Source organism: Pinus tabuliformis, chromosome 9, assembly GCF_031772625.1.
Source record: "Pinus tabuliformis cultivar Carrire ecotype Pingquan chromosome 9, CPIR1, whole genome shotgun sequence".
Lineage (NCBI taxonomy): Eukaryota > Viridiplantae > Streptophyta > Pinopsida > Pinales > Pinaceae > Pinus > Pinus tabuliformis.
This window is the reverse complement of record NC_142307.1, coordinates 1740519340-1740535372: the sequence shown is the minus strand read 5'-3', so window position 1 is coordinate 1740535372 and position 16033 is coordinate 1740519340. Positions and strand designations below refer to the sequence as shown.

Here is a 16033-nt window from a genome sequence, read left to right as displayed (position 1 = left end):
ATTTTACTATTTGCAATATCATCTTCTATGGAGTTGCAGAAATAAATTTTTTACAGTCTCACAATGTGTAATGACCCCCTCGAGTTATAGGGAACATAGAAATATTAGCGTGCATATGATAGCTACATATGCATGTATCGTGTGCACTACACTAGTATGCATACTAACTAATTATGGAAAATGTCCAAAATTAAAATAATGAATTAATTATCGAAGTGTTAAATAAAAACTAACATACCAAAATCTAAGGAATATAAGTTGCGAAGTACTTATTATATATATACCACCATCATAATATATATAATTAGTACATCATTCAAAAATATATATAAAAACAAGGGGATTTTATTAACTAAAAGAAAATTATATATTATATATTGCATATCAAATGAAAGAAACTAACTATATAAGTTCTAAATTAAATATTAAAAGGTTATAATTTAATAGAATATTAAAATAATTCTTTAATAAAAAAAAATTACTTAACTCCATTAATAGTCACTTAAGGGAGATACTAAGTGATGAGTGTCAATAAATAAGAATATGACCTCCTCTTTATGCATGGTGAGAAGCCACGTAACGGACAGAGGTCAAGCAACCATACCTCACTATGGAAGCAGTGAGGATTGAAGGGTGGTGACATTGGGAATAGAGAGGGAACGAAAGAAGCATACCGTGGGGGAGAACAGAGAAGGGTTTTATTTTCTTAACTGTGGGAATGTTTTAACTGTGGAGGGTGTTTTACAAAGGGAATCTATGAAGAGAAATCTGGTAAATTGAGTAATTGTCCTTGGGGTTTTCGGCACGGGGACCAAAAGACCTCAAATACAAAATTTTCTGGATCTGGGGAACGAATGGATTAATCCCCAGATAGGCTGGGAGGAAAAGTCGGTTTGGTAGCGGGAGCAGGAACAACAAATACCTTCAAACAGATAACCAGGGCTCTTCATACGGGAGCGGGAACAACAAATACCTTCAAACAGATAACCAGGTATTTTTCTGAATCCCAATTATTTGCATGGATGAGTAAATTGGAAATCTGTGTATCTTTCATGTCTTTATGGAATGTTCGATGTAAATTTTAAAATTTAGAGCATACCTTTAAAATGTAAGAATATCTGGTTGACCCAAAAATTTAGGGCTTCATTTCTGGATAAATGGTTAGATTAGGGCTTTCATTCTCATTGGCTGAAATCTACGAGGAAAAGTAGATAAGTACATAATATGATAATTCTGAGATGTTTGCTCATTTTTGTATCAGAAACTATAATATGGAAGCAATACCTACATATCCTGTTACAGCTGTATATTTCTTGGGGATTCATTTGCAGTTTCACACAAAATCACTAAAAGAGAGTTTACATATAGATTATATATCTTTCAGAATTTAAAAATGGAAAAGAACCACTTCAGGTTAGGAAATGGTACTAGAAAAAGTTAGGATTTGAAAGCCAGAGGATTGTAGGGGATTTAAATGACTCCAATTGACAGAGTTGAGATCAAGTTTCTGTTAGCGTTCAGGTAGCCATCTCAGCATGTTATGCAACCAGATCTCAAAACAGAAAAAAAGATAGATCAACGACTTGAAAATCAGCCTCTTTGAGGGGGCAACCTCCTTTACATCACATACATGAACAATTCTTGGAGGATACAAATGACAATACCTCATTTCTATATATAGGAGTCTATGGGATTACAATATAATCAGAACCTACATAGCAATCATAATGTAAGGGCACAACAATAACAATAGTGGGTTTCTATGGGGCGCAACAATAACAATATGGGGGCTACATTAACAATAACAATAAGGAGGCTACACTAAAAATAACAATAAAGGGACTACACTAGTATTATAGGGACAAAGGTAACAACGCCTATACTGTTACCGCAACAGATGAACTCGTTATTCCAAGAATCTCTAGTAAGGAATATCAAAAGGGTCCTAATGAATCCAACCCTGTAAAAAGTCTAATCTAGAATCAAGCAGACAATTATTTTGATTTATGGCTTTAAGTATCACTTTGTTTTTATATTCCAGTTGTTAATGCTACAGGCTACAGCTAAAGTCTTAAGAAAACTAGTTGTTTTGATTATTGATTTGTAATTAAAACTAGCATAGATCCATGTTAACCCCAGATCCATGAAGCCCCACGAGGGATTAAAAAACCAGGTGCAAAAACTCTCGTTGCTCAAATGATCAAAGGTTAAGATGAATGTATACTAGTTTATTTCTTCTTTCATTACATTAGCCAATAGATGTCTAGTTTCCATTTTAGTTCTATTAGCATTACCCACCCCGCCATTGTATGTGACACATCTCATCCAAATTGGATTGTAAAGAGCACATTAGTTCTCTTGAACAAAAACATTTTGTTTTCCTAGGAAAAACATGAAAAAAGTAAAACCTCCAATTACTACAATTACAAATTACTACATCTTATTATTTGTTTAATGCAGGATTGCATATATTGTGATTATCAAAAAATATTGCATTGTTTTTCAAGTTTTAAAATTATCATAATATGTTTGCACTTTCATGAGATGATGGAAAATATCAGCTGATTCAGAAGATTTATTTTCCTCAAGGGGGAGGGGGATATTTTTGTTAAATTTAAAGAGGGAAAGCAAGATATTGAGAAAAAGGGGGTTACTCAATGTTATCGTTGCTGATAAAATGGCTAAAGGGAGGGAGGTGCTTTTATATATATAATGTTTAGAGGGAGAATTTACTTTAAGATTTTAACATTATCATTGGCAAACATTGTCTTTAAATCTATTTCATATAACTCCCAACAAAAGGCTGATACTAATGACATAATAGACTTAATGGAAGTATACCTCACAACTAGAGCAAAGGTCTCATAGTCAACTCCCCCCCTACGAGAATCCTCTCACTACGAACCAAGCACATGGCACACAACGGAGGAGACTTTGGTGTGAGAATACTTGGTTTGGAGAACACTACACCTTGGAAGAGGAGCACTTGGGTAACACCTAGTTGAAGAATGCATATCTAGCAAGAACATTAGGCCTAGGGACATTGTGCTTGGAGGGCACATCATATTGGAGGTTGGATAAACACTAGTTTATTTTCTTGTTTAATGGAGCACTCCATGTGGGCTTGCCTTGTAGACTTAGCCTTGGGTTACATGTGGACAAAAACCATGTTTTATATTGAACTCCCTCACCTATTCGATATAAAGGCAAGAAAGTGTCTTTGTATGAATGTACTCAGTATTCTATCCTTGTAATTTGCCTAGAGAGATCTTGGTACTTGTGTAATGCAAGAAAGGAAGGCCTAGGGTTTAGGGTTTGTGATGTAACTCCTAGACAAGACATGAAAATGAATTCTAATACTAGGGTTGATCTCAATCTTAACACTAGTGTGATTCAAGAGAATAAGAACTAGGGTTTGTGTGATGAAAACCCTAAAGCAAAAACATGTAGCACTAGAGTAAAGAAGTCTTGGAGCTTGGTGTTGTTGATATGTGGTTGTCATTGATGTCAACCATAGTTTTAAAAAACGGAATCGGTGACCGGACCGGTCCAACTAATAAACCGGGTTTCAAACCAAGACTGGTCAAGTCTAAATGAACCAGTTTTTAAAAAATATATTAAATAATTAATTTTTAATGAAAAAATCTACTTTTAAGATTTAAAACCATGATTCCAAACCAGACACAAAATATGCAAAGTTTGCTCATATATATACCATGTAAAGGTGAATATATCAAAATGGCACCAAGTGCAATATATATCAACAACAAAATATATAATCAATGAGGCTCTAAATGGCCTCTAGAGTGCAAAAACAAAGCCTACGAACTATGGGGCTACTGGCCTACTACAAGTCTATATATATGATAATAGTGATCAGCATTATAACTTGAAACTTCTCATGAGTCATCATGATCAAACTCAATTGGTTGAGTCTTGACTCCCAAACTTTGCAACTACTTGAATCACAAACTTCTTTATTGGTTCAGTGACTTGGATCTCAAAATTCTGAAGGTATTCTGCCCTAATATGCCCTATTACTTCATTTGATGCTCCACATGGCTTTACATGGCCTCCTATCCTAGCCAAGTGTTGCTTGAACCTGTTAATACCCCCTCCTCCAATAGATTTTTGGCAATATTTGTAGATCATTTTGCCATCAATCATATCACAATTGCCCATGCAGTATCCTTGGCTTTTGGAGGCATGAGGACTACTACTTAGCTCAAACTCTTTGTTGTTCCACTACTCTAGCGAAAACTCAACACTCTCCAAGCTCCCAATCAAACTCACAAAAATTCCAAATGAGATGTGTGAGGCAAATGAGGGTGTTTTTGGAGGGAAACAACCCTTATTTTCTCTCCCGAACACCCTAGAAGCTTCCTAAATTGCGTTGCTTGGGTCCCCCGCGGCCTTGGTAGCTAACTAGCCGGTTTAGGACAGAACTGGCAGATTGACCATAAACTGGCCGGTTCTATCCTAAACCCGCTGGTTAGCAACAGTTTTTGTGGTTTCTAGGCAAAGTGAGGGGTCGAACCCCGTTTTTCTGCCGGTTTGACCCGCTCGGCTAATGAACTGGTCGGTTTGACCGATTACCGATTCAAACCGATAGGTTTTTAAAACACTGAATGTCAACCCAAGCAACACTAAGAGATGCCCTGCCTTTTGTCAAACAAAATGACATGGCGATTCAGAGTTTCGTGTCAAGATCATCCTTGATGGATTCTCCTCGTCGAATTGTTTCCAGCGGCATGCTATGAGAGGCCTCACGGTTTGTGAGCTATGACAGATTGAAGAAGGAGGACCCAATTTGTGGGCAAAAACCTCAAAGGGTGTTGAGGTGGCAGCATCCTTTTGGTCAAGATAACAAGGTTCTTCTCAAAAGATTTAAATAATCTTATTTGTGGCAAAAAGACTAAATTGGAGGGTTTTGTGAAAGTCCAAGATCAAAAAGGTGGTTTAAAGGCAATTAATTTCAAATTTTAAAAACCCCAAAGGAATTTTCCCCCTACATTTGAATTCAAAATTCAAATTCCTTCCTCCAAAATAGGAATTGCTGCATTCCTTGAAGCCCCTCCCAAGTCTATAAAAGACATTTGATCTATCATCCAATGTACGCAACTCAACGATGATCATTTGACTAATCTAGCTCTGAAATCTTTTTCAGCCACTGTGGGGACAAAGCTATAACAGACGAGATGGTTCTTAAGTTTGCTTTGATTTGGTTTTGAATTTCATTTAGGACTATTCTCTTGCAGGTATGATCTGGGAAGCGAAGTGTTTATGGCACTGATTTTGAAGTTCAACAGAAACTCGGTCTTTGTTAGGGCAACTCTTTTGTGGCATTTCAGATCTCAACAAAAGAACACCTGGATATAGGTCTGTTACAAACCATTTGTACTTGTTTTGAAGAAGTTCGGGTCTATATGTTTGAAGAAGTCATTGTGATGATTGCAGTTACTCCTGGCTACAAAAGTCGCGTTCTGTGGGTCATGCAAATGAATATTGATTCACCTCAGAACAGAATCCTCTAATTCAATATTACTCTGTGGCTTATTTGGTACAAGATTAAGGTTGTAGTCTGCATTGTCTTATTTGAAGTGGTGTATGATTTAGTGCATGCTACTAAGCATTACATTATGAAGATGGAAGGTGCAAGTGTAGTGAATACATTGAGTGTGATCTGATGATTTTCGGCCTTATTAGAAGGGTACAAGATTAAGGTTGTAGTCTGCATTGTCTTATTTGAAGCGGTGTATGATTTAGTGCATGCTACTAAGCATTACGTTATGAAGATTGAAGGTGCTCCAAGTGTAGCGAATACATTGAGTGTGATCTGAATATTTTCCCCTTATTAGAAGGGTTATCACTGCAAATTTTGAAGGAACCAGTGGTGTATGTCTCAGAAGTTCAAGTTTCCCTTTTAAAGATCATCAAGGCCTAGTAAGATGCATTGAACTCAGTTCTGTGGAGAAGAGTTTAAAGGCTCAAATCATCACTGTTCTAAACGAACTTATTTTAATTCTCAGCCTATTCTGAAACAGTCACAGTCATATTACAGCCTAGATCCTTGATTGTTGAAAAGATGCCACACCTACAGTAACATGTTCCCCAGTACAAACAATCAATGGTGAAAGATCTACAGTGACACGGTTCTGATGTGTGTGTGTGTGTGCGTGCTTGTTTTGAGCCTGCCAAAAGAAGATGACTTTATCAGCAAGTTCGAAATCAATTCACTGCATTTATGGTCTTCTATTCACAAAGAAACTCCAAGGTGACTTGACAAGCAGACTGAGGTATGTTTTTACATTGAACATTTCCAATCATTTACAAGCAAAAGCAGAGAAATTTGTGGTTAGAGTTTCACACTTTCAGTAGTAATCAGTTGGGCTACATAATCATTCTTTACTTCAGCAGTGCCTTCATTGTCATAGCAATGCTCTATTCTTTGAAGTTGCAATAAGAAATTGACAGCAATGGTCTTGAGTAAGGAGGAATTTCATCCTTAAAGTAAAGGCTTTTGCACAGTGGGCATCTTCTGACAGAGTACGATTCAGTGCCTTATATAGCAGCAGTGAGAGGTTCATATTGATCAGTTTGGATAAGGGCTTCACAGGTTGCCAGTAAGGGCTCGTGTCATTAATCAGATTGCAGCGGTCTGGCCATCTTGTGGCAAGCAGCAGTTGGGCTTCGGGAACACGGGTTTTCAAATTGTATATCTGTAAGGGTTGTTATCATTAAAATTGTAAGTCATTGTGCTTGGTACGGGAGCCCACAAATTTGCAGAAGTGTACTCATTGTAAGTGGGTCATTGACCCTGGTACGGGAGCCCACAGCACCTGAAAAATTTATTATCATTTTCAGGGTAGTTGTCTGGTGCTAGGCAGGTGGTCGGAGTCACCTTCAGGGTGGTAGGGTGGTGCTAGGGGAAATTGGAGCTTGCTAGTGCGTAGGAGCGTCCTTCCAGTTGGAGCTGGCAAATTGAACATTTTTCTAGAGTACTAGGAAGTTGGGGTTTCCCTTTCAGTTGGAACTGAAGCATTTGATGTACTCACTACTCACAAAATTATTAGAAAAGCGTTCAGTGGTTTTTTGTCTACTGCTCATTTATGTTTTGATTTGATGGTGAAGATTAATTAATGCTCTGAAAAGGTTTAATAAGTTACTAAGTGCTAAGAAACACTGATTCACCCCCCTCTCAGTATTTCCAACAGGTGTGATACTTAACATGAAAAGGGCTTGCAGCTTATGTTGAGGTACTCTTGAGTCTTGATATCCACTTTTACACTGTCTAAAGGTCATGTGGCTTGTGAGATGCAAACGAAGACTTAGGGTTTCTAGGATGTAAACCTTAGAATGGACAAGAAGCTTGGAAGGCGAGTGCTAGGGTTTTTCTTAGAGCATTTATACTCGTGTGATGCAAGAAGGCCTCGTGTTTAAACAATGTGAACCCTAAAGTAAGACATGAACAATGGAGTGAAGAAGATCTAGTGTATGGTGTGATAACTAGCTTGGGGGGCTTATGATACATGCTTGGAGAATCCTAGAAGACTTGTGTGATGCCAGTGCAAATTAATGGGTGGACTTCTTCAAGTTAATGCTAGTTTGTTCTTGATCTTTTGGAGAGGATAGGATTAGCTTAATGGGATGCCTTGCAAGGCCATGTTTGTTGTTGAGGATTTACTGTTGATGGTGGATGTCCTAGTTAGGATTTGGATGAGATTGGAGTATCCTAACTTGTGATAAGTGGATAGGACATGCACCAGCTTTTGATGAACTGATGGTATGTACTTGTGTCTAGATTATGTCATAATATGAAGTTTATGTTTGCTGTCAAATTATTGCACATTGCACATCTGAAAACCAGAATTATGTCTCACATGTTAATGAGTAGTATCTAAGGATGTTTGGTATGCTGATTTATCATCCGCAGGTAGCAGATTTGTTAGGTGGTTTAACAAGCTAAGAAGGAAATAAAATGGCAGACTTAGGGCTGCACTAAATCTGTTGTTATAAATTAATTTCCATATCTGATATGTGAAGGGAAGTGTGCCCTTAGGCCTGTGAATCTTCTCCCACTCAAGTGCGTTATTTCGCTGTTTGTTTTCTTGAGCTGCCTAGTATATTTGGTTCAACAGAAGGGAAGTATTTGCTGCTGTAATTTATATCTCAGTGTCAGCCATAAGGTTGAAAGGTCACAGGAAACAGATCAGGGGAACCTCAAGCATTGAGATGAAATTTCTGTCGTGTTTTGAAGTGCAGATTTCTAAAATTTCTACAATCTATTGCCATATATGTAGGATATAGTGTCCTTATAAAGGAGATCACTGCCTGCCTTAGTCCTAATGATTAAAATATGTTAGTCATGTGCCACTGCTAAAGGTAAAATAATAGAGTTAGTCTTAACTATATCCCATCTTATCCCTTTGACACTTGTGAGGTTGGCTAGGAAGATTATAAAGGAGGACACTAATCTCCTCTATATGGACACCGTCTTCTGTGTATATATAGATAGATAGATCAGACCTTAGTCCTAATGATTAAATCATGTTAGTGATGATGTCTATGGCCAAGGTAAAATAACAAAGTTAGTGAGTCCTAGTTGTATCTCACCTTTACACCCTCGTCATTTACAAGGGTAGTTAGCATATCGATAAGATATTTTGCAAAGATGTGCACTAATCTCCAATATAAGGACACTGTCTCTTTGACATTTATTAAATGTTTTGCAGAGGTGGGTATTGGGGCCTTAGTCCTAATGATTAAATCATTTCGGTGGTGATGTCAAAGACCAAGGTAAAATAATGGATTTGATGATTACTAGTTATATCCCACCTTACCCCCTTGACATTTATGAGGATAGTTCAGCATATAAATTAAAGATTTCACATAGGAGAGCACCTATCTCCTAAATAAGCAATTATATCCTGTATATTCTAAATCAAAATCTTCTCTGTTTTCTTGCCTCATCCTCATTGGCTCCTTGATCTCCCCATATCTTTGAAATTCATTCTTCACTGTTTGCATATTTTTTTCTGCTGGATACCATGTCAGTTCATAGTTTAAGCATAAATAGAATAACAGGATGAACATATCCTTCCACCTTTCTTTAATCTTAAGGCATTTGTATATCCTTCTATTATAAACTGAGCACCATATAAGACAGTTCAACTAGTCCTTAATCCAGGTTTTGTAAACATATTGAAATAGCTATCTACCTCAGATATACATGGCCATCTATTTTAAAGAGAATATTAAACACCAAAATCAGAATACTCATACACAAAATACAGATGGCAATGCCAAGTACCTCAACAGCATCAACAACAGTAGTTGTCATGTCATAGGTGATTTCTTCAAATGTCTCATCCAGAAAAAAGACTATTGTTGCAAGTTTTCTGCCTGTCAACAAGGCTTCTATCTCTTCACGCCCAGGGATACTACGCCTTGGTCCAGCCTTAACAGAACGTTTCAAAGCATTCCATGTATTTAAAGCAAGGGCTTGGATTTCAAGATCACCATCTGCAGCATTGGCAACGTCATGCACATATTCTGACAAGTATGCCCCGATATCCTTCCCAGGTGGCATTGCTGAACTACATAAGTACATGAGCTCCCATGCTTTTAACAAACAAAACCTGGCAAATAGTTAAGAATATCAAAATTGAGTAATCCAAATATACATACCAATCTAAAACAAATGTATATAACTTGCAATTAGATGATCCACGTGATCATCCAGAACCTATTGCTAATTTATATCACTGTATTTCCACCCTTTTGATTCTGTCAGAAAGCATTGTAAATAACATTTAAAATTACAAAACCTTGTTTGTCAAAACAGAACTCATTAGACATTCTGCACCATAGTGTGCAAAATGTTAAATTTTTGAAGTTGGTAGGTATCTTGAAACCAGGCTATCATTAACACCAATGCATATAGTAGTCTCATGCCAAGCACAAGTACATCAATCATTAGGAACAAGGCACCAGCAGTAGTCTGAAGGTTGAACATTACAGAACAAGAGAAATTAACTGTGAAATCCATGATTAGGAAAGAGTTAAGGCACCATTAAAATTAATAACTTCATGTTCAGAATCTCTTAAGCATTAACTGACGTCCTTGTTTCTGCAGCACATGGCAATCTTTTACCAAACAGAAAGCTGAACTCATTGTATTGTCAACTTTTAAGAAAAAACCTGTAATTTCCAAAGCAATTGAGGCCACTCAACTGACTAAATTGAGTGTGTGTAGGATTAAACATGAATAGCACCAAAAAGGAAGTGTGGAAGGCAGTTGACACTGAAACATCTAACATATATGCTCAAAGTTAGGAAGTCATTTTTCCACCATGCATATCTTGCAATGCCCAAGTATGTATTTGTTAATTTGAACCCATGACGATCACAAACTATATTGGCTCAAGCTCCTCAAGAAACGTGAACAGTAAGGATTTGCTATAAATGGTTGAGAGTCATTACCAATGTTTTGATAATGAGATGCCTGTATTGACAGTTTTTTTAAAACACTGATATCGAACATATCAGGCAAGTACATATCTCATTTGAATTTTTGCATGAAGCAAAGCAAACCAAACTCTCTTTATTTTGCAAGCTTCTAACCATCACCACTGATCTTAAGAATATAAAAACTTAAAAAGATACAAAATTTAAAGTTTCAAACAGAAAAGACAAATTGCTACAATCTCATGAATTGAGGAAATCCATAAAACAGCCGTTCAAAAACCAGCTGCTAGCAAACGCAGCTATTAATACCTGTCAGGATTATTGCGTGTTTGTTTAGAAATCTGTGCAAAAAGCTCATCACGAAGCTCAGCACGTTTCAATGTGTGCTTGTACAGTTTTATAACAAGTTCTATCTGATCCTGCATGCTTAAAGGAGTTGCCCGCTCAGATGTATCCACTCCCATGTACTTCAAAACGACCTGGAACAATTTTACTGCACGGCTTACAAGGTCACTGTTGATTCTTAACAATGATGTTGGGATTGGCTCCTGACAGCAATACCAAATCAATGTTTAGCAAATGATCCTTAAAACATATTTAGAATTGAAACAGAAAAAAGTGTATGCATATGACTGCAATATGAATGTGTTCTTTATCAAGACATGAATATTTTCACATAAGCATCTTTATGTGACACCCTGACAAAAGAGTTAGAAAATATTCAATAAACATGCAACATGTTATTCTGAAGATATCTTACTGACAAATGAAAGTTACACAAATGCATATCTCTTTAGAATTTAAACGATCGTAGCAGTTGCTATAAGTGATGCAGATTTGCAAATCATAGAAAATAGATACATATCCTTACTCTTTGAAAGCAAAGCATGTCCTCCAACGTGAATTTCTCTCGACCCTGTGGTGCCACAGACCTCTTTGAGAAAAACCCACGTTTTCCCCCAGACTGCATTTGCTTTTGCATGGATCTGATGAACCCTTCAACCTAACATAGCAAAACACACAAACCATGGATCCAAGTCATTGCAGTGAATCTCAACAGATACAGAATAAGGAAATGCTTGGAACATCAATGTCAAGCGTGATACTGAGGTCATTCAACAAAAAGATTTAATATTATGCATCACCTTGTTCATTGAATCTAACAAAATAATCTCTCCCTGCTATTGTTTAAAATGCTTCGACTACTTTGCAAAATAAATTCTTTTCAGAACATCAGAATATGATAATACCTGGAATCTTTCCAGAAGAGGGATTGCCCCAGCCAACTCTGGTATCAATGTCATGGACAATGTCCTTGGTGTTCTGTTTCAATAAAATAAACAATCAGGGGCAATGAAATATTATTGTGCTTCCTCTTCATTGCAAAATAGTTAATTGTTTCACACACACACATACATAAACCGCTTTCTGTTTACATTTTTGACATAAGATGATTATGTAAAAAGATACATTTCATTTACAAAACTGGGGAATTTCTTATTCACAATATGTGATCTGATAAACTTATACTTAGTTCACTCATAGAAGGGAGGAATATGAATGCAATTAGTTGAGGTTCACTACTGCCAAACTGTCCATCTTCTTCAAGTCCAACGTCAGTTGTGCCTTTAGTCTATTTCATTGCTATTTTGTGTTTGCTCTGGAAATGAAAACCCCTGATAGGTTGCTTGACCCTTGTGATCACACGAAGTTTCTTAAGTGAAGTTTATATGGCAGCATTTCTTTTATTTTCCTCTTTCTTACCAAGATAATAACTTGTTTAAGAAGCGGAAAAGAAAAAGCCACAAAGCACTGTTAGGCACAAATCATGTTAAGCTTAGGGTTATTGTCATGGTTTTATAGAAGATTCAGACTGCATAACTAATGTGAATATAATCTAAATATGGATTGTGCAATCAATCAATATAAATGGCTACAACTACCTGACTATGAAAACCTTAGATACCAGTTTGCCTGCTCTGCTCTGACTCATTCATTTTATAAAACATGGTAAATATGTTATTTACAGGGGAAACAATCTAGTCCAAGCAAAATATCGATGTATTTTTGGTCATTCTGTAATATAAAACTCAGTTTTCGCAAATGATCAAAACAATCAAAAACCAATTCCAAAACTGCATACATCTTTAAATGGCAATGATGGCTAGGGACCACTGCATGCATAGTAAAAAGTCAACGAGGATCAAACTAATAACTGCCTGCCTATAGTTGGTTAATATATACAGGTTCACAAAATTGATGCCACAAGATGGTTCAGAAAAGAAACTTTATAAAGGTGCATTGCATGAATAAAACTGATTGCAAAGCTTTATACATCGTTCAATGGCTGTGATGGCTAGGGACCATTGCATGCATAGTGAGAATCAACAAGAATCAAACTAAGAAATTGTAGCTCGTTGGTTAGAATACAAAAACACAAAATTGACACCACAAGGTGGTTCAGAAAAAAAACCTCCTCAAGGATCATTACTCATGCATTACATGAATGTAAGTTGCAAGCAATAGAATTTTCACAAACCAAACCCTTAACAGGTGAAACCAAACACTGACTCCACAAATTTCAGCAGGCATATTTCCAATTACCATTTGAAGCATTATTAAGAAAAAAATTGCACAGCTCTATCATAGCTTGAAGAAAAGTAACCAGACTCGACTCCGCAAATGGTTTGGCAAGGTCAGAATTGAGAATGCAAAATTATAGAAACTAAAACAAATACAAAAAAAATCACCCAAAGATAAAATACTGATCTTTTGCCAAGACAAACTCTATCGATGAAAGGCATCATAGCAAGATTCGAATCCAAACACGACCCAATACGGACAAAATATGTAACAAAAAAATCTTATACAATCCCCAATACGGAAGTATAGATACGAAAAATATGCATTTTGTTCCAAATTTTGGAGGAATTTCAAACTCAGGAACAGAGTAAATAAGAAAAATAATTCGTTTCTTGAAAATTTCACTATTTAGTTTATATTTACAGATCCTTTTTAGGTTTTTTTTCTTAATATTTTCAGGGTTTTCAGGTTTTTGTGGGGTTTATAGGTCAATCCGGGTATCAAAGACATGAGGTATATTACCAAGAACAATAAATAACTGCATTGATCATACCATGTCCGTACTGTAGAAAATTCACCAAATTTTGTAAGACTGCCGAATTTCCATTCAACAAACGACAATACAATCAAATCCTGCTACTTTGGTCGAAGACTATGTCCATCAAACTGTGATCTAGTGATTAACAACACTAAAGACCCAGGTTCAAACTCCAGTGGCCATAGCGCCCTAAGCTTGGCCCGTGAACCAAATCTGGCTTGGCTGATAAAACCGGCTGAGTTAACCTGGTGACGAGTCAACAGCGCCACCAGCAGGAATGACTTGCCAACTGCAAATTTGACTCATAAGTACACGCGAGTCAGTTTATACAGGGTCCGAGCTTTTCCCAAATGAAATGACAGTGTCTATTTTACATTTTGTATTATCCAAGTGTTTGCCAAGTTCGAGTCAAACTCTTATTGTCTGGCCTCGGCATGTCTTTCGCATGAATATGGTGTTAAAAGTGGGTTGCGTTAATGCTGATGGGGATTGTGGTGACTCCTGCCCCAAAGGTTTAAGGGCACAGCAGCCATTACACTGACCTCAAAGGGCTTGCACTTACGCTTCAAAACATTCAGACCTGTTAATTAAAATCATAAACACTCGGCAACCAAAAGAAGAAGATCAATTATAATATTGCAAGTTGACTTTCAGCTCAACTGTATGTCTTAATGCTAATTCAGGTAAAAGAAGTTATGCAGATAAGTCTTATAACTCAGAACTATCGAGGTTAGAAATTGCATAATAAAATGTGTTAATCGGCAGATTATGGGTAATAAAATGAAATGCAAATGCTCTGGTGGGCATTGTGTTACAAGAGAAATGAATATTAAGCACATAATTTTTTGGTTGTGTTCATATATTTAAAGATCCCGGTATAAAACCAACCCTGACGAGTTCAAAAAAGAGGTCACATAAAGATATCAAAACAGCGTTCTAACTAACTACATTGTATGCTGCTGAATTGATACAAAATGAAACACTAGTTGCAATGTGTGAACAAACTTACGGAGCAAAATCCGTCCCATCGCTGTCGTCGTCCTCTGCACTGGGGACAATGGCCCTGGAATGCAACGGGGTGCCGTCGCTGGAGCTCAAAGATTGACGCCTCGTCCTAATGTACTGAATACTCCCCGGCGACGGTGTGTCAACCATCATTCCGATCGATCGCGTGTTCGAAACTTCTGCCTATGTCAAAAATAGCCAAACCCCCCTCGCTCGATCGACAAATGCTTACCTTGCCCACATCTCATATGTGAACGACCCAGAGTTCGAATCCTACCGATATGCCGAATGCAATTGGCCCAAAGAATCCAGCAGAAGAGCTCCTCCTATGAGATTCAGATCTGAAACAGCCCGAGTGACTGCATGAGTTCTTGGTGATTATTTTTTAGGCATTGCAGAAACCCGGGATCGAGCCGTGGGAGAGTTGTTTGGAGGGAAAAATATATACAAAGCAAGACGAGGACCGGATGGTACCTAAATCCCGGTTGTAGTAGCGTAAAGCTGCCTCAAAGCAACCGCCATTAACTGTGCGAATCTGGCAGGCGGAAAAAGCTCACGGGACAATGCATGGCCTCATTTTCCCTAAACTGAAGGACGGACATGGGACCAAGATTCAAACCCTCCTCCTTTGCCAAAATAATAGCATAATAATGTTTTGCCCATCCCGATCTACGCCATCGCTATCAACGTATAGGATACGTTGTGCTACCAGTCGATGGATCTATCTATGAAGTATGGATAAAGATGTTAAAAAATTCGAATTTATTTTGATTTTCCATATTTGATATGCCTTAAAATATATATATATATATTAACGGATAGAGGTGTTAAAAAAAATCAAATTTATATTTATTTGTCGCATTAGATATTAATTAAAAATTGTGTATTTATTTTTTTGATTATTTATATTTTGGAAAATAAATTTAATGAGAAAGAATATATATGTCTTTAATGAATTATTTTAAAATTATGTTATTAAATTATTGTTTATTATCGTTTATTAGAAAATTATTATTATTATAAATAATTAACTAATTTTTATATTAATGTGATGTTTAAATAAATAATTATTATACATTTTTAAAAATTATAAAATTTGTAATAAAATATATATTACATTTTCAAGTCAAATATAGTTGTTGGAAGATTTGTTCTCCCTATTTAACATGTAGCTATGATATAGTTGTTGGAAGATTTGCTCTCCCTATTTAATATGCAGCCATGATTTGATTCTTCAACTTGTGTTGACCATGAACCACACTTTGGTTCGAAACGTGACAAAAGTATTATAATGTAATCTCCATGGAAAAATCTTCTCAAAAACATTTTATTTATTTTAATATAATTATTTGATTTTTAAGATAAAAAAACTTTTATCCTAGGCACATTTTACAACATTCAAGTGGTTATATGTTAATATAATATAATAAGTTATAAAAA

At 36.4% G+C, this 16033-nt stretch overlaps 1 protein-coding gene across 2 annotated transcripts in view; it reads right to left on the bottom strand.

The window, feature by feature from the left end:
* LOC149155673 (kinesin-like protein KIN-14I) overlaps positions 1-15277 on the bottom strand; it is a 121439-nt gene extending 106162 nt beyond the window's left edge. The window contains exons 1-6 of one of the 2 annotated variants that reach the window (XM_089445875.1): positions 15068-15274; positions 14598-14934; positions 11718-11790; positions 11339-11470; positions 10777-11015; positions 9311-9638 (exon numbers count right to left, since the gene is read on the bottom strand). In XM_089445875.1, the coding sequence (XP_089302001.1) occupies positions 9311-9638; positions 10777-11015; positions 11339-11470; positions 11718-11790; positions 14598-14746 (921 nt within the window). In that variant the 5' untranslated portion in view covers positions 14747-14934; positions 15068-15274. Of the gene's footprint in view, positions 1-9310; positions 9639-10776; positions 11016-11338; positions 11471-11717; positions 11791-14597 lie in introns of both variants that reach the window. The other variant, XR_016263720.1, reaches the window with a different exon arrangement.
* Between the last annotated feature and the right edge of the window lie 756 nt (positions 15278-16033).